At 49.0% G+C, this 18,157-nt stretch overlaps 4 protein-coding genes; 2 read left to right on the top strand and 2 right to left on the bottom strand.

Annotated features, from left to right (window-relative positions):
- Positions 1-573: 573 nt before the first annotated feature.
- On the top strand, positions 574-3,413 carry FFUJ_00497 (probable urease; the record flags this gene model as incomplete). XM_023573226.1 has 5 exons in its annotated part: positions 574-594; positions 727-813; positions 897-2,086; positions 2,140-3,031; positions 3,093-3,413. The coding sequence occupies 5 exons, from the start codon at positions 574-576 to the stop codon at positions 3,411-3,413; spliced, it is 2,511 nt and encodes an 836-aa protein (XP_023424984.1).
- Positions 3,414-3,859: 446 nt separating this feature from the next.
- FFUJ_00498 (probable NADPH oxidase heavy chain subunit) lies at positions 3,860-5,658 on the bottom strand (the record flags this gene model as incomplete). XM_023573225.1 has 3 exons in its annotated part: positions 3,860-3,936; positions 3,990-5,473; positions 5,546-5,658. 3 exons carry the CDS (start codon positions 5,656-5,658, stop codon positions 3,860-3,862), a joined length of 1,674 nt encoding a protein of 557 aa, XP_023424983.1.
- A 2,943-nt stretch (positions 5,659-8,601) lies between these two features.
- On the top strand, positions 8,602-12,463 carry FFUJ_00499 (uncharacterized protein; the record flags this gene model as incomplete). XM_023573224.1 has 3 exons in its annotated part: positions 8,602-11,808; positions 11,875-12,231; positions 12,353-12,463. 3 exons carry the CDS (start codon positions 8,602-8,604, stop codon positions 12,461-12,463), a joined length of 3,675 nt encoding a protein of 1,224 aa, XP_023424982.1.
- Positions 12,464-13,281: 818 nt separating this feature from the next.
- Positions 13,282-17,540, bottom strand: FFUJ_00500 (related to histidine kinase; the record flags this gene model as incomplete). XM_023573223.1 has 4 exons in its annotated part: positions 13,282-14,053; positions 14,104-15,259; positions 15,312-15,644; positions 15,698-17,540. The coding sequence occupies 4 exons, from the start codon at positions 17,538-17,540 to the stop codon at positions 13,282-13,284; spliced, it is 4,104 nt and encodes a 1,367-aa protein (XP_023424981.1).
- Positions 17,541-18,157: the final 617 nt, after the last annotated feature.

The following is an 18,157-nucleotide window of genomic DNA, read 5'->3' as shown; positions in this document are numbered from 1 at the left end:
CTACTTGATGGAGTTCAGGCGATGAGTCAATGTTACCTAGAATCGGGATACCACTAGTCGTTGTTTACTCTCTGAATACGATGATGAAGAGACTACATTCACATTGAGGACCCAATTGGCCTTCAAGTCAATTGCCCCTGAAACTACAAGCCAATTATACTCTTCTGTTGAAGTGTTATCGACTATGTATAAATATTTACACAATCAACAAGTCGAGAGCCAATAATCGACTGAGAAGAGTTGAATTTGAATGATGTAAAAGCCGTGTCAACAACGGGCGCAAGTAAGTGACCAATCGATCGGCCTCGACTTATCAATGAAGCCAACCCCAAGCAGCCCGTTATCTCAAGTTACAGTGGGGGAGGCACCGTAACTGTAGCTAGAGAGTCCAGCCCGCCCGTTGTAGGTAAAAATGTCAGGCTACTCTTGATGCGGCTATTCCGTGCCGAGATAGCTACCTTACCTTGCCTGGCTGTAACTAACCATACACTTTTGGCCCCTCTTCACACTCTCACTCTTTAGATTCTTGAGTCTCTTGATAAGTAACCAGAAAAAGAGTCTATTATCGCAAACATGCATCTGGTACCTAAAGAGGTTCGTCTTTATCCGCCAAGGCTAAGAGACCCAGTCTGCGGAGTCATGCCGTTGGTTGGAGACATTGCTTTTGCAGGGTTGTTGCAGGCAATATGGGAATAGCACATGAAAGAGCTCTAACATACTTTGTAGATCGACAAACTAGTCATCTCGCAGCTGGGATTGCTTGCTCAGAGACGGTTGGCCAGAGGAGTCAAGCTGAACCATTCTGAAGCTGTGGTGAGTATAATATCGACTCGATATGAGAAATATGAGTCAATCAGGGACTTACCTCGCTTTTAACTAACACACTATGAATTCAGGCTCTCATCGCCAACAACCTTCATGAGCTCATCAGAGATGGAAACCATACCGTCTCTGACCTGATGGCCCTGGGCGCCACGATGCTAGGTCGTCGTCACGTCTTGCCCTCGGTCTGCACGACTCTTCATGAGATTCAAGTCGAAGGTACCTTTCCATCAGGAACATACCTCGTCACAGTCCATAATCCCATCAGCTCGGATGATGGAGATTTGAGGAGAGCTCTATATGGGAGTTTCCTACCTGTGCCAGACAATAGTATCTTTCCTATGGCAGCTACTGAAGAGTATCAACTTGATAAGCAGCCTGGTGCTGTTGTTCCTGTCAAGACAAAAAAGATTACCCTCAATGAAGGAAGAAAGAGAATTCGTCTTCAGGTAACGAGCACAGGTGATAGGCCTATTCAAGTTGGATCTCATTATCATTTCATCGAGACCAATCCACAGCTTGAGTTCGACCGTATTTGTGCTTATGGCTATCGACTCGATATTCCCGCTGGAACATCAGTACGATTCGAGCCCGGAGATACCAAGACTGTTACTCTCGTTGAGATTGGAGGAAACCGTGTCATCCGCGGTGGTAACAACCTTGCATCAGGAGTCGTTGACCTCTCACGCGCCGACGAAATTCTCGCTCGATTGCAAGAGGCCGGATACGCTCACAAGCCAGACCCTGCCGGCTACATGGCCCATATCGATGTTTTTCAGATGGACCATGCGTCTTACGCGACTATGTTTGGCCCTACAACTGGAGACCTCGTTCGACTCGGCAGCACAGATCTCTGGATCAAGGTCGAGCGCGACGAAACTGTCTACGGCGATGAATGTAAATTCGGTGGTGGTAAAACACTGCGTGAGGGAATGGGTCAAGCAACTGGACGGCACGATGCCGAAACCCTCGATCTCGTGGTGACTAATGCTCTCATCGTGGACTGGACGGGTATCTATAAGGCAGATATCGGAGTCAAAGAGGGCATGATCGTTGGTATCGGCAAAGCAGGCAACCCAGACGTTATGGATGGCGTAACAGAGGGCATGGTCGTCGGAAGCTGCACAGATGTCGTGGCAGGTGAAGGGAAGATTGTGACCGCCGGCGCTATCGACACGCATATTCACTTTATCTGTCCCCAGCAAGTACCCGAAGCTCTTGCATCTGGTGTAACCACTATGCTTGGCGGTGGTACAGGTCCAAGGTTTGTCCAATGTGCATTCATCTTGTTATCTTGGAGGCTGACAGTGGTTACAGTGCTGGAACGAACGCAACTACCTGTACGCCTGGTGCTCATTATATGCGTCAGATGTTGCAGGCGTGTGACCAGCTTCCTATTAATATTGGCATTACTGGTAAAGGTAACGATAGTTCTCCTGAGGGTCTGCGAGATCAGGTTAATGCTGGTGCTTGTGGTCTCAAGCTTCATGAGGACTGGGGCTGTACTCCTGCTGCTATCGACGCCTGTCTCAGTGTTTGTGATGAATTCGATATTCAATGTCTTATTCACACCGACACACTTAATGAGTCTGGCTTTGTCGAATCTACGATCGCTGCCTTCAAGAACCGCACAATTCATACTTATCACACAGAGGGCGCAGGAGGTGGCCATGCTCCCGACATCATCTCCGTGGTAGAGCATCAAAACGTTCTGCCATCATCGACCAACCCTACGAGACCGTTCACACGCAACACCCTCGATGAGCATCTCGATATGCTTATGGTCTGTCATCACCTGTCTAAGAACATCCCAGAGGATGTAGCATTTGCGGAGAGCCGTATCCGTGCTGAAACCATTGCTGCTGAGGATGTACTACATGACAAAGGCGCTATCAGTATGATGAGCTCTGACTCGCAGGCTATGGGCCGTTGCGGAGAGGTCGTTTTAAGAACATGGAATACTGCGCATAAGAATAAGGTACAGAGGGGTTGGTTACCGGAGGATGAGGGCACAGGGGCTGATAATGCGCGTGTAAAACGCTATGTCAGCAAGTATACCATAAACCCGGCTATTGCTCAGGGCTTTGGACATGTCATTGGAAGCATCGAGGTTGGCAAGTTTGCTGATCTTGTTCTTTGGGATCCTGCATGGTTTGGCACTAAACCTAGCCATGTCCTCAAGGGTGGGCATATCGCATATGCTCAGATGGTATGCTACTCTCTTCCAGCCCTGAATTTTGCAACTTTATGAGTTACTGACTATGTATCAGGGTGATCCCAACGCTTCCATACCAACCGTTCAGCCCATTATTGCTCGTCCGATGTTCTCGCCGCACTGCGCCTCTACGAGTATTCTCTTTGTCTCCTCAGCGTCCATCGAGACAGGAGCTATCGCTTCATATGGTCTACGCAGCCGCATTGAGGCTGTCAAGGGTTGCAGAAATATAGGCAAGAGTGATATGCGCCACAATGATCTGAAGCCCAAGATGCGTGTTGATCCAGAGAGTTATACAGTTGAGGCTGATGGTGAGGTTTGTGTGGCGGCGCCTGCAGAAACTCTACCACTTACACAACAATTCTACGTGTATTAAAGTAGCAACTAGTAGCTATTGGCTAGTTAGTTGCTAAGCTATAGGGTTGCATATCATAGGCTGAATTAGGATACTGGCTAGCTCTATATGCCATAACACATTATGCCCAAGGATGATACCATGAAACATAGCCCTGTCATATATGTTCATATAGGTGCTATTATCGCCACCCTTCACGGCACAAACTGATCCGTGTGTGACACTTTTGATTGATGATACATTGGTCATTCACCCTCATACACCAGAGACGAAGATCACACAGGAGAGCACTTGAAGCCCCTTTCTGGGTAAGCAGGATTTTTACAAGGGGTGAAGTTTCTTGGATTTTAGAAGTTTCAAAACCGCTAGATGGCTAAGGCTTCAGGCTATTTTTTTGGTGTATGCAAATAAATTGTATTTGATGGTATCCTGAAATTAAGAAGAAGTTATTCAAAACGATCGCGAGCTTAGAAGTGTTCCTTCCAGAATCGGAACTCCACATCAGGAACTGTGGCTGCTTTACAAGCCGTCTTGATATCACGAGCTAAAGATAGAGTTAGCAATGTCCCAAGGTGGATGTTGAGGGTCATAACATACCGGCTGATGACGGACCGCAGAAGTAAACACCAACTGTCGTCCTGATATGGGACTCTAGGCCATTCAGGTATGTTCGGTCCAAGATACCGTTTCGCATGGTAGTAAACAGACGAGGGAAATCAGGACGACCAAAGTTTGTTCGTGATTGTAGTTCTGTGAGAGGATCCATCTGAGCACCGACACTGTTGAGTACGATGTTTTGAGCAGTGTCGATATCCAGCTTCTGTGTGAGATAGGTGTGAATCTTGAGGAACTCGACGCCCGAGCTTCCAGGCATGCGTGCCGCTTCGTTAGATTGCTCTTCTAGAGAGGACAGGAGAGTCTGGAACCACTCAAATGAACCAGTATCCTTGCACACCCAGATAAACTCGACACGGCGAAGTCGGCGGGGAGGGTTTGGTGAGTTGCGGAGATGCCAGATGTTCTTTAAAATAGAAGCCCAAGGAGTCACACCAATACCGGTACCGATAAGCACAGCGATTTCGTTCTCGAATACATCTTCGGCAGGGGCACCGTAAGGGCCGTCGATTCGGAGGGCAGGCATCTGATCACCGTTCTGAAGGGCAACTTCGTACATACCCATGGGGTCAACATCGTCGTAGAGCTTGGCCTGGGCAGCACCAGCACCGAGAGCATCACCCAACTCTCGTGTGAAGTCGCCAACCTGGCGAACGTGGACAGACACGTAAGGGTCAAAGGGGCACGAAGTGATGGTAAAAGGGTGCCACTGGTACTTGGAGAGCCCAGGGACCTGGAGGAACAGCCACTGACCAGCCTTGTACTTGAAAGAAGGCTTGTTGAACTGGATCTCAACCACGTCGTAAGGATGGCGGACAACTCGGGTGATCTTGGTCTCACGTCGAGCACGAACCTCACGCCACAGACGCTCGAGAAGGTAGAAACCACCGGTCCAGAGCTCCCATCGCCATCCAAGATAACCAATACAATGCTCCCAGAACTCGTCACCCGCAAATGGTGAGATAGCCTCAGGTGTGTCACGCACGAAACATCCAACGGTGTGGGTGTAAAGACCGAGGAAGAACGGGATGAAGAGGTGGTGGGTGTACCAAAACGTCTCGAATGACTGCTGACGGATGCGAGCGTGAGCAGTTGTATACATCAGCAACATGCAGAGAAGCATGACATGACCAGTGATTCCACCAGGCTGAGCATAATGAATCTGAAGAGCCAGGACAGGTCGGATCTGAGTCAACTCGACGTTATAGAAGTTGACATAGTGAGCGCCTGTGTGAAGGCAGGTGAAGAGGAGGATGGAGTAGGCGAGTTGGCGATGCATCCAGAGATTCTCGTCGAGTGGAATGAATCGAATCTTGGGTCGAACCCAGCGCATGATGGTTCGGCATACGGGGAGCAGGATAAGCATACAGTCGACGCTGAGAACTAGACCAGCACCTCGCGAGATCCATACTGAGAATTTGAGGGTGTTGAGACCTGCCAGTCTGGCATCTGCGGCTTGCTTCCACCTATATCATTGATATCAGTCAGTTATGAACCATCCATGAGTTTGTTTGTGCATGTTTATTCTCTCAACTTACCAACCATAGGCAAAGATACCCCAGTGAAAGGTCCAGAAAAGAAAGTGGAAGAAGAGTTTACTAGCAGTAAACTGCTTCTTTATTAATTCGAGGAATCCGATATGTGAACCCATCGTTGTGGTGTGTGTTGAGTGTGTTGATTAAGAAAGAAGAGTCAAGGTCGGCCGGCGACAGGACTAGAGAGGATCTACGCTCGATAAAGAGAGAGTGATATCGAGTTAACTATCCAGAAACCCTTAAAATAGTAAAACAGAATAAGAGACTGATCCAGCAGCGAGAGGAAGCGAAAGTCGTGGCTGAGAAGCCCGGGGGGGTTGAGAGAATGTTGGCGAGGACGCTGAGTAACAATAGCGACCCGAGAAAAGAAAGATGAAGAAGGTTCGGATGAGATCGAAGGAAGAGCCAGGTTCATAAAGTGAGAAAAAAATCGAGAGTCGACAGGTTTGGCCAAGAATATCAAGGCTATAGTAGGAACCGTGATCCGAAATCTGATGCGCTGGGGATCTGTTTAAACGGGTACAAGGAGGTATCGAGTTGCCAGATCGGGTACGGAAGATGTGGATGCCGAGATGCTACGAATTCACCAGCGGAAGTTGAAACGTTACAGAGGAGAATCGCAGCGGGTTTCGTGGTTGGGATGAGACAATTGGTGTCGGGGGGGACTCTCTAGGCTCTTTTGGTTGGAAATGGGAGTGTTTCGCGGGGGGCGCCAAGGCTGAGACCGGGGCTGTTTCTGATTGTTGCTGCGACGGTCGATATAGCGTCTGAATAAGGAGGTTAAACGTCGCAGAAGAGGTTCAAATTCAGAATATTCAAGATTCAACGAATGCAGGACAACAGGAGACTTTGAATGCTTTTACTCCAGATCTGCTACCTCCACCACAGATTGCTAGTCTAAGGTAGGTAACTAACTAGTGGTTAAACAACTCACTGCTACCACCATCATCATGGGGACAATATTGGTCCCCCGGGCGCCTATTAGAGGCCTGGGCATTCTGTTCTATAGCGTCTGACTGGCCGATTAAATTAGGAACACTGCACCTAATGCCACCGACGGCCCCCGGAACCAGTCACCGACACGAGGACCCTGAAGAGGCGCCTGGGGTTCGAGTCTCTGGGCGCTTAAAATCTCGAGATGCAACCAACGACAGGCTTGTGCCAACCACTTGTAATGCACTGTGACGGCGCTAGTCTGGGACTAATCGATCCAAGTGCACATTCTTAATTCTTGGTCCTTGTCTCGCACGATTGTTTCTGATCCTCTACTCACTATGACGACCGAGTTTTCGGGAATCAGCAGGTTAGTTAGTTAGCTAGTGATCGCGGCTCACACAAAGTGACGCTATGTAACTATCAACCAACAGAGTTTCTAACCAACCAACATTCGATTAACGAATGCACGGCTAGATCTCGTCACGGGTTCTCAGCTGTACCAAATCCCAAGAAATCGAACGACTGTCATCTGATGTCCTCTACTCGTCCACAATGCGCATCTCCTCAGGTTCATCGGATGAGTTTCGAAATAAAAAGCCAAGATTTCTGCTATTGTCGCAGATTGCTTAGCGGGTGTAGTGCAGCACCCAAGCAGACCGCTCATCACTTTCACATCGCACAAAGACTTGGTTGTCACTCCAACCGCCATCACAAAAAACCATTTGCTATCACCTCTTGAAGAACGAGAGATCTTTGTATCGTGCGACAGTCTTGTCGAGCAATTGCCTTGTTGGTGTTAGTAGCGCCGATTAGGTGTATCGAAGCAGAAACACTCACGATTTAGACTACTGTCATCTTCAAACATCTCCATTGCATAGGGGGTTAATAATCACAAATGCCCGATTTGTCTACTTCCAAAACACCACACTCCGATATAGTGCGACATGGCTGTCTTTGCCATCCTCTGTCCCGGAGTCGACGCCGTATCCGTGCCGGAGAAGTGGGGCCGATGCCACGAGAGAACCAAGAATAAATACCTGCCGCCGGCAACCAACCACCAACCTTCTAGGTATAATCCGGTAATAAGGCCAAACTAATGCCCGAATGACAGCCACAGGCACATGTCTAGTGGCCCTAGAGCTGAATCGTCAGTATGAATTCATCACTGCAACGGACGGAGCATCACGTCCTTTTCATGGCTTGTGTGGTGCAGGCGCACACCAAAACCTGCTTTTAAGGCATGGTGAAACTCATAGAATTGGCCAACACGGCTCAAGATAAACATTTGAGTGTTATATCGGTAACCCTATTTCAATTCAATGACAAGATTCTGGCCTCTGGCGATCTCGATACCCCACCAATTACCAGGGCACGCTTGGTTCAAGCTCCCCGCAAGCTGACGTGTTGGTGTAATGCCAAGAGCCCAACAGTACGTACGAGTCCTGTTTCTTTGCGAATGTGATGGAGAGCAAGCCAAATAAAGGAGGACAGATTGATCAGAGACACAGACTAATCGAGGCAGAATTAGCGGCCGGTGAATGCATTCGGGCATAAACAGGACACAAGCACACGACATAAATGGAATCGACAGCCAATGCACTAACTTCAGCTAACGCCTCTAAGGCTGTGGCACAGGTTCTCTCTAAGCGTCAACATCGTCAAGCCCAAGTTAAGACCAAGCTAAGATTTTCACTACCAAGCATTGACTCGCCAAGCTTCAAAGTAACCACAAATACTTGCTTGAGCGAGTGAGCGAGCGATCGTGGATCTATTTCTTTTCATTCTTGTGTATATTAGTACGTATAAATGGTTCCGCCAAGAAGGAAAGCTCGGCATATCATCCATGCCTGCTAGCTTATGACGTAGTAACTTACCACCTTCCATCGCACCTTCCTTCAACTTTGACAGCAACCTTCGAACTACCTGCCTGCCTTAATTCTTGTCATTCTTCTCCTTGTTCCATAATTTTCTTGGTCTTTTCATCTTCTCCGTGAAACTTATCAACTAAGCTTTTTCTCCCGCATCTCCAAGACTCTGAACAATCCCAAGTTCCTTGCCAATTGTATATCACCGATCTGTCACTACCTTAAAAAAGACTGCTCCAAGCTTACCCGCGACTCGCCATGTCTGGAAGAGACGACGCGGAGGAGCACCGTCGCTATACAGCTCCATATAGCGCCAGGCATCCTATTCCAACCATCTCCAAATATCGAGAAGAGAGAGCTGCGCGTCAAGATGCCGCAGTTGGAAAACCTGACCCGTCAGAGGCTGCGGGCTCAAATGATTATCAGTTTCAGCGAAAGTCTAGAGAGGATGATGGGCCCCACCTAGAATCAGTCGAGGATGAAAAGAATGATGACAGTAGAAAGGACGAGAATGAAGAGACAGGCAATGGGGAAGAAATGACAGACACTTCACAAGTTGGTCCCCAATCATCAGATCCAAAACAACGGAGGAAAGAAATCAAGAAGAGCAAGAGAGAAAGAGCCGAGCGAGAAGTTACGGACCCCGTTACTCATCTTCCTGTCACTATCCACGATTTCACAGACGAAGCCCTCAAAGAGATAGACACTAATGAGCCCCCCTTTGGCACAACACAACGCACAGCGACAGGGTCGGAAAACAAGAACAAGACAGACGAGCAGCTTCGCGATGAGCATCGAGATATTCAACAAAGTCATGATGCTATGGGTGATTTATTTCCACCACCCGATTTCGATGCTCTGCGCCTTGAGCTGTCATCCATCAGCAAACGTGGTGTCACATTCGGGCTTGCCGGCGTGGCTACTATCGTGGCCGGCGCATTTGCTGTCGAAAGGCTCGTCCGAGAGCTTGTTCTCCAGGGAGGCAAAACTAAATCCTCATTGTTAGTTGGCGCTTCGCTCTGGTTGATCCTGACCGCAGCCACTATGGGAGCTGTATGGTTTCTCGTGGTATCAGTTCGAGAATGGATGTCCAAAAAAGTCAACAATATTTTTGAAGATGAGGTCTGGGATGCTCATCGACGAGGTGTGGTAAAAGCATCCAAGAAGAACGATACTGAGACTACGGTCTGGCTCAACTCTCTGATCGGTTCTGTTTGGCCTCTCATCAACCCCGATCTATTTGCCAGCCTTGCAGACACCCTGGAGGATGTCATGCAAGCTTCGCTTCCCAGGTTGATTCGAATGGTCAGTGTGGAGGATATCGGCCAGGGAAGTGAATCTCTGCGGATTCTTGGGATAAGATGGCTGCCTACTGGAGCCGCAGCTCGGGCAGTCGATGAAGAAGGACAGCTCATGACCAAGAAACAAAGCGAGAATGACACTGAGGAGAAGGATGGCGAGAATAGTGATAGCAGTGCCATGATCCAGGACGGAATGGAGGCTGAGGAAGGAGACTTTATTAACCTCGAGGTTGCATTTGCCTACCGCACTCGGTCTTCATCGAAGTCCCTCAAGGAGAGAACCAAAGATATGCATCTGTACCTTGCATTTTACCTACCTGGAAACCTCAAGATACCTGTATGGGTCGATCTCCAAGGTATGATTGGTACCATGCGCATGCGCCTTCAGCTTACCCCTGATCCTCCTTTCTTCTCTCTTTGCACGCTCACCTTCCTTGGACAGCCAAGGGTTAACCTGAGCTGCGTGCCTTTGAGTAAACATGCTATCAACATCATGGACGTGCCATTCATCAGCAACTTCGTTCAGTCCGCCGTTGATGCCGCCATGGCTGAATATGTTGCCCCCAAAAGCCTTACCCTGGACTTGAAGGACATGCTTGCCGGTGATGATTTCAAGAAGGATACCAACGCTGTTGGCGTTCTGGTTGTCAACATCAAGCGCGGCTACGAATTCAAGATGGGTGATTCCGGCATTCCACTTATCAAAGAAGGAAGCTCAGACGGGTACGTCTCGGTCGGCTGGGCCAAATTTGGTAAAGTGATGTGGACGACACGAGTACTGGAGAATGAGATGGAGCCTGTTTGGGATGAAACTTGTTTTGTTCTCGTGACACCACAGGAGCTTAATATCGACGAGCGACTTCGCGTTCAGCTGTGGGACTCCGATAGGTTGACGGCGGACGACGACCTTGGACGTATTGAAATTCCCATCAAGGAACTGATGAGGGACGATAAATCTAATGGGAAAATGTCACATCGGAAAGATGGCTTCAGAGCCCTGAAATCGGGTGATGGTATGCCCGGAAAGCTGGAGTGGAGCGTTGGATACTTCTCCAAGACCAGAATCCAACAGTGTCAGTTTGAGAAGCAGACTCATGACCCTGAAATCCGTACTATGGATCAGCTTAAGGAGAAGGTCAGAGAGTCAAGTGAACGTAAGCTTCGCGAGACCATGTTCAAGGAAGGCAAGAAGGAGCGAGACGCCAGCGAGCTTGAGCAACAGACAGCTCAGGAGCTGAAGGCTGAGCAGGATGCCATGATCATTTCTGCACCCCCGCCCGACGGCTACCCTAGTGGTCTATTCAGCATCCAAGTGCATAACATCACTGGTCTTGAGTTGGAGCGACTCAATAAGCGCAAGGCCGAAAACGACGCTGAGGCGACCGACGAAGAGGACTCGGGTGATGGTCTCCCAAGTGCATATTGTACTATCATCCTTAATCACCGAAAGGTATTTAAGACGAGAACAAAACCTCAAAACTCGAAACCGTTTTATAACGCTGGCTGCGAGAGATTCATCCGCGACTGGCGTGAAGCAGAAGTCTTTGTCACGGTCCGGGATGCTCGACTGAAGGAGGATGACCCCTTGCTTGGCATCATCCACCTGCCTCTCGGAGAAATATTCCGTGAACGTTCGCAAGTCATGGGGTTTTGGCCCCTGTCAGGAGGAATTGGCTATGGACGAGTCCGAATCTCAATGGTCTTCCGAAGTGTTCAACTCCAAGCACCACGAAATCTCCTAGGATGGCAGTATGGCACAATCGAGGTCCAGCCCGCTGTCACCGTGGTAGACTGTCCCAAGGAACTTCGCTCATCGAAGCTCAAGTTCCGGACCAGTATCAGTAGTGCGAAGATGTATACTGAGGATGGTGCCGATCAAGGAACAGTGACTTGGAAATCGAAACGAGGTAGATCACTTGCTCTGGCGGTTGCTAAGAGATACAGCAGTTGCATGTCAATCGCTTTCCGGGAGAAGGGATTCTTTGGAGATGGCACGACCGCATTTGCTGTCCTTTGGCTTAAAGACATTGCCGACGAAGAAGAAACAGAGTTGGAACTACCCATTTGGAAAGGCGATTTCCAGCGTGCTACAGCTTGCTGTTTAGAGGAGTGTGGTGAACGTCTGGGCACTATCAAACTCAAGCTCACATTCTGGTCCGGTTTGGTAAGCATTCTACTAGCACCTATGATAATTTATGGCAGGCTTTATCAGTTGCTAACGTCCTTCCAGGGAAGTGCCCATTCTCGCTGGGCGAGCCGAGACGAACATCTTCAAAATGTTGTGGAAGTGATCGAAACTGCTCGCGACAATCTTGAAGTCGGCCACCAAGAAAGAGAAGCCGGTATTGTGGAGTCTGATGATTCTGATGACGAGGGCTGCAGCCAGCGTGTCCGCCGTGCAGGCTCTATAGGCAGCAACTCGGACTCCAGTTCCAGTTCCTCAGATACAGAAGACGAAGACGGTCAGGTTTCCAGTGTCCCAGATGGGAGCGCAGATCACAAACAGGGTCCTATAGACCAGCTCAGGGATTACCGCCGTCGAGATAAACGCCTGCATCGCCAACATCGGGGTCTAATGCAATGGAAGGTAAGCTCCTGATACCCTTGTATGAGTCGCACGTGGCTTTCAAATTTGTTTTCTATTTCTGCCCTCCCGCTTTTAGAGGGGGCGTGCCATAAGTAAGACTGGAACTAACAGATGGGCCTAGATCCCGCGAACGGCCAAGTGGATCAAGAATAAGATGTATCGAGTTGGGGACAAAGCTTCCGGTGTCTTTGACCACTCGTCTAAGCAGCCGGGAATCGAGACCGAGGTCTAGATCAAGCCACGATCTTAGAGCGTGACATGTCGAGATGCCCGAAAATCGTATCACGTATCTGGCATCAATCGATTGTATGCACTGTCAATTTCGTGCATGAGTCTTACGGCTTTGACGATAATTATTGAACAGTAATCTCTTTGGTATTATTAAAAGTTTGAACATAGCAAGCGAGGCGTAATTGTATGGGCCACTTGGACTGAATATGTATCTTGGTCCAGCTTCAAATAATTGAAAAGCAAATATTAAATAGTCAAAAAAGGTATCATCGATCCATCCCATCATTCATCCATGTTCCTGCTGTTTCGTACGTAACAAAAAACTTAATCCTTTCAACTATTTATCTTCCCAGTCCATAATCCATAGATGCGTATTTTCGCCAAAGCATGTACAGGCAATCAGAAAGGTCCTCCCGTTTTTCTTTTTGCCAGAATGCTGGAACCCGTCCGTCTATAGATGATAAAAGACAAAACACGCAACAATAGGAGCACAAAAATTCAGAACATCATGGCCTGAGTGTGTTCTCCACTGATTCTTCTGCTCGCTAGATGTGAGCGGTATCCCGTTTCAACGCCATTTCCACCGTGTGTAATGCAATCAATGCCTGCATACTTTTTTTGCCAATGCTGTAGCCGAAAGAAGAGTTTAAAAATGAATCCGCGCTTATCGGAGAGGGGGTTCTGTGAGTGATTGTGGGTATTGTTTCCCGCTGTGGGCGAGGTTAGATCGGCGATCCAGCAATAACATGTTTCAATAGTTTCGGTCGCGATGAACCGATCGGTTGTTGGTTCCACAGCCCGGCCGATAGTTTCATTAGTTTATCGACGTGTCGTCGACTGATTCTCGCTCTTCAACCTATTGACGTTCTCTTCGGTCAACGAATCTCCGGTCTGTAGTTCGTGGTATGAGTTCCTCCGATAGCTTGACGACCCCCCTGCAGCGTCGATGAGTTTTGTCTCTTGTAGCCTGTTAGACCATTCAGTCTCTCCTTCTGGTCGTCGGACCTGCACTGCCAACCCGGTAGAATCAAAGGGTGACGGCTCGTTCTGGTATCCGTTGGTGGTCAACGGCCGAGGTGTGATGGGGCTGCCATTGATCTCCTCAGATGTTTGCGGCATGTCATTGTCATCGATGCCAATGTTCGGAATATCAGCATTGTCGCAGTGCTCGCTCATCTCTGAACAGTCTGAGGCAGTAGGGTCTGGTGTCGCCGATGTCCGACGTCGAGAGTGGCACCATCGTAAAAGCATCTTCTCCAAGATAACACCTCGAACTGGCTTGGCGAGATAATCATCCATCCCAGCTTTGGTGCATTTTTCACGATCACCCTGGATAGCCGATGCCGTCATGGCCACAATCGGCACATCTTGAACCAAAGGCTTGTAAGGCATGTGATGTCTTAGAAGATGAGTGCACTTGTAGCCATCGATGATGGGCATCTGTACATCCATGAGGATGATATCTGGCTTCTGTTTGATACCTTTTTGAACACCGGCAAGGTACTCCAGGGCTTCCTTGCCGTTCCAAGCAGCCGTCACTTGGAAACCGAGTTTGCCAATGGTTTTCGTGGCAATCTTCTGGTTGATAGGACTTGGGCTGGTTAGCTTGATAGTGTCTTCCAGAGTCATCTTGATACTTACTTATCTTCCACCACCAAAACGTGGATCTTAGCTCTTTCTGATGCGGGAAGTTCTTGGTCTGGGCTTGACGTCGATGATATGCCGAAGCGAGTCCGACGTGATCCCGCATTGTTGGCCTGCATTCCGTCGAAGGGCGGAGGGGTGCCAACAATCTGGTCGTATTCTGAACTGTTGCAAGACAGGCTAAGTTCAGACTGAAGCCGGTCAGGGATGGCACCAGCATTAGCGAGGCCAGCCTCAGCCGGGCCGCTTGGTTTATTGAAAGGGATCCAGAAGGTTGCTCGAGTTCCAACGCCAACATTCGATTCGAGCGAGATACGGCCATGCATGAGGTCGAGTAAGTTCTTACAGATGGTCAAACCTAGCCCAGTACCACCAAACCGTCGGGCGGTTGAGGCATCACCTTGGCTAAAAGGCTGGAAAAGCTTCTTGCGAACATCGTCCTGAATACCAATTCCCGAATCTTCAACCGAAAATCGAACCTCAATAGACTCCGAGGTCTCTTTCTCTGCCGTAACTGAAAATCTGACGTATCCTTGATTGGTGAATTTAATGCTGTTGGTAAGAAGATTGGTCAGGATCTGCCTCACACGTCCAGGGTCACCAATGACCACCAAATCGTTTTCGATGCCATCTCCGATATCTGATTGAAAATCGAGGTTCTTTCGTTCAACAGCAAACTGAAGCATTCTCCCCACTTCCTTAACTATATGAGATAAGGAGAATTGTACCTCTTCGATATCCAACCGCCCAGACTCCACCTTCGAGAAGTCTAGAATGTCATTGATAACGGTCAACAGAGATGTTGCCGAGCTCTGAATGTTTTCGACATATTCTTGTTGCTCTGCGTCCAATTGCATTCCGCTAAGTAATTCGGCCATCCCTAACACACCAGTGATGGGTGTTCGGATTTCGTGAGACATATTGGCGAGAAATTGACTCTTGAGTCTATTGGCCTCCTTGGCAGCTGCTTCGTTCGCCATCGCCCTTCGCTTTTCTTTGGACTGCTTCTCCAGCGCTTCCTCGCGGACTTTCAGTTCGGTAACGTCCATGATTACACCAATGACCCCTTCGATATACGTATCGTTCTTCGCACCTCCTTCTTGTGGCCTTTTGCCAAACATGGGAAGGAAACGAGTTCGGTACCAACGATCGTCTACTTTAGGTTAGCAAAGCTTGTCGAGATAAAGTTTGGTGCCTATCCTTACCAATGCCGTGTTCCTTGAGGTCTTCGGTAGCTTTTCCGTCAAGCAGTAACTCTATGGGTTCAAGGAATTCAGGACGTTCTCCGTCTGCCAGTTGCGCTGTCAAGCGATTGAAGACAGTATACATATTCTCTCCAATGAACCACCTCGTTCCATCATGGTTCTCCTCGTGAGTGTTGTTCCAGATCAATGCGCCTTCGAGCATTGTAACCCTTCGTTTGGGGTCAACCGTAAAAATGGTAACATGAGAGTGGGCAATGACGCTAAGAAGTTGTTGTCGTGTGCGTTTCGCGCTCATCTTGGTTTGGATACTTTCGTGGACATCGGTACAGGTTCCTGTGAAACGGATGGTCAGTCCCGAGATTTCAACTTAATCGATCAAAACTTACCAAACCACTTCTCGACTTCCCCGGTTTCTTTGTTACGCTGAGGCAATGCCCGGCCGAGATACCAACGCCAGTTACCATCTTTACTCTGGCACCGGTATTCCGTCACGTAACTATCGCCCGTATTCAATGAGTGTTGCCATCTCCGGTGTGCTTCAGGAAGATCATCGGGGTGAAAAGCGTTCACCCATGACTTGCCAAGACTGTTCTCTGGAGTGAGCCCTGTGTAGGTGTAAAAGCGAGTATTCCAGAAGTCGACCATGCCATCAGGCGTTGCTGTCCATACCAGTTGAGGCATTGTGTCGCAAATGAGCTTGAAACGCTCTTCATCCCGCTCTTTTATTTGTGTGATCTCTTCTGTCATGACAGTAACGTCCCGTCCAGTAACTACACCAGCGAGAAACTCGCCAGTGGAATCGTCCCGAATAGCCTCACCAAGGACATCGTAAATCCGCTTATTTCTGTTTTCGTCATACATACCAACACGGAATCCGCTGAAGGGCTTCTCCGTCTTGAGCAGCTTGCAAATAGGCATGTCTTCAACCGCAAAGCGCTCCGAGAAGTCCTCAGTGTAAATGTGCCAATACCGCATGAGATCAAAGCCATTAAGAGATGTATCGAGCGGGGCTTCTTTCTCAAAGAGTTTCCGAGCAGCCGTGTTGGGAAAGGTGACACTACCATCTTTCCACATTGCTAAAATGGGCATTTGGGTATTGTTGAGCAGTGCATCTTTCATCAACAGCATTTTTTGCAGAAGAGAAGGCGTACTTGAATGGGTTGCGACAGAAGGGGGGCCCATTGGTGGGAAAGGGCTAGATGACATAGTGACAATTCCTGGGCTATGAAATGATGGTGAATTCGAATCTCGACTTGACGCAACCGAGGACGGGTTTGAATGAGCAATAGATTTGCGCTCGGCAGCTTCGAGGATACTCGGTCTCGCAATGGGTCGTTTCGTGCTATGAAGAGTGGATGACGGGGATTCCGTGCTGGTAAAGGTGAGTGTGAAGAACGTCTGATGATCTTCGAGTTCCCATATTGTAATAATCATCTTAGCATATACCTGACAATCCGATTCTTTAGGGTTATAGCGGCCATCAAACGCTGTCTTGTTGCCATTTTTGCGGGTGATAACAACTTCCACGATGGAGTCTTGCGTTTTACGCGCGGGTGGGCTTGGTGCCCTCTCGGGGAGAGGCATTGTGCTTGCGGTTGGCGTCTCATCGCCGCCAGACTGTGATGATCGTCGTGGATCCCTTGCTGCAACTCGCACGCCCATTTCATCCACCTGAGAATCGAGGAAAGCCTCCCACGTTGCCCACACAGGCTGTCCATCCTGGAGGATATCAACACCGACTTGAGACAAGGTCTGGCCGCGAAGGCTTTCGATAGTCGGCAGAGTATCCTCTTCATCCGAATCTTCCGTAATGAGTCCTAGCATTCGGCCCATTGCTTCGTTGGCCAGGACGACGGTCTTGAGATTATTAAGAACGAGGGTTGGTACCGGCAAGTACTGCATTGCAGAGAATGCAAGCTGGCCAGGAGATATACTAGGCATGGCTAGGCGAAAGGGGCTTTGCGAAGGTGAGCGCGAAGCATCTCCCAAATCCCTGAGGAAACGTCCCCCGGCAAATGGTCGTGGGGTGGCATCATGGCCCTTGATATCATTAACCAAGTCGAAAGTGGCTCTCGGTCGCACATTGTCAAATGTGGTCGGAACAGGAGCTTGGATTTGATTTTGATGTGATTCGGAGCAAGCCAAGGGAAAGCCGGTGTCGTGCACAGCTGCTGCGGGCCTAATAGCTCGAGTTTGGCTGCTCTCACGAGGTTGTTCGGGAGGGCTCATATCGGTGCTGCGTTATAAGTCATGGAGAGTGAACGCCGTTCCGTGCGAGTTGAGTATTAAAGGATAAGCAAATGATGAGGAGCCGAACAACAGAATGGCAAGGGAGAGTAAATATTCAGAGTTGCAAGTTGTGAATGCACTGGTCGTAGGCGAAGGAAGCGATGGCCGGGGCGTCAGCGGTCTCGACCTTGACACAAGGTCCAAAAGAAAGCAGTCAGTGGAGTTGATCTACTTCGAATCGACAAGTGACCAGCGACGGGGAATTGGCATGGCGCAGAGAGGGAAAAGTGCCGTAAAGGTCAGGCAATCCGTGGCTCAAGTCTAGCTAGTCTTGGGACGGCGTCGACGGAGGCGGGATTAGACTTTGAAGGGCGTGTTAAGACGGTTTACTGGTTTGGGTCAGGAACGGGAGGGAGGTTAATGGTAGGGCGAGTTACGAGAAGTTGATGTCTTTGTAAACAAAACAAGTATGATATACCACGTTTTGGTGTGCCTGAACCGGAAAGCCAGTGGACGAACGAGACAGCTCAGCTGAGATGGCAATGTATACCGTAAAGCTGGAATAGAGATGACAGCTTTAGCAGGATGAGCTGGAAGCCCAGGCTTGAGGTGGAGAA

This window comes from Fusarium fujikuroi, chromosome FFUJ_chr01 (assembly GCF_900079805.1).
Source record: "Fusarium fujikuroi IMI 58289 draft genome, chromosome FFUJ_chr01".
Classification (NCBI taxonomy): Eukaryota; Fungi; Ascomycota; class Sordariomycetes; order Hypocreales; family Nectriaceae; genus Fusarium; species Fusarium fujikuroi.
This window is presented reverse-complemented; position numbering and strand designations above follow the sequence as displayed.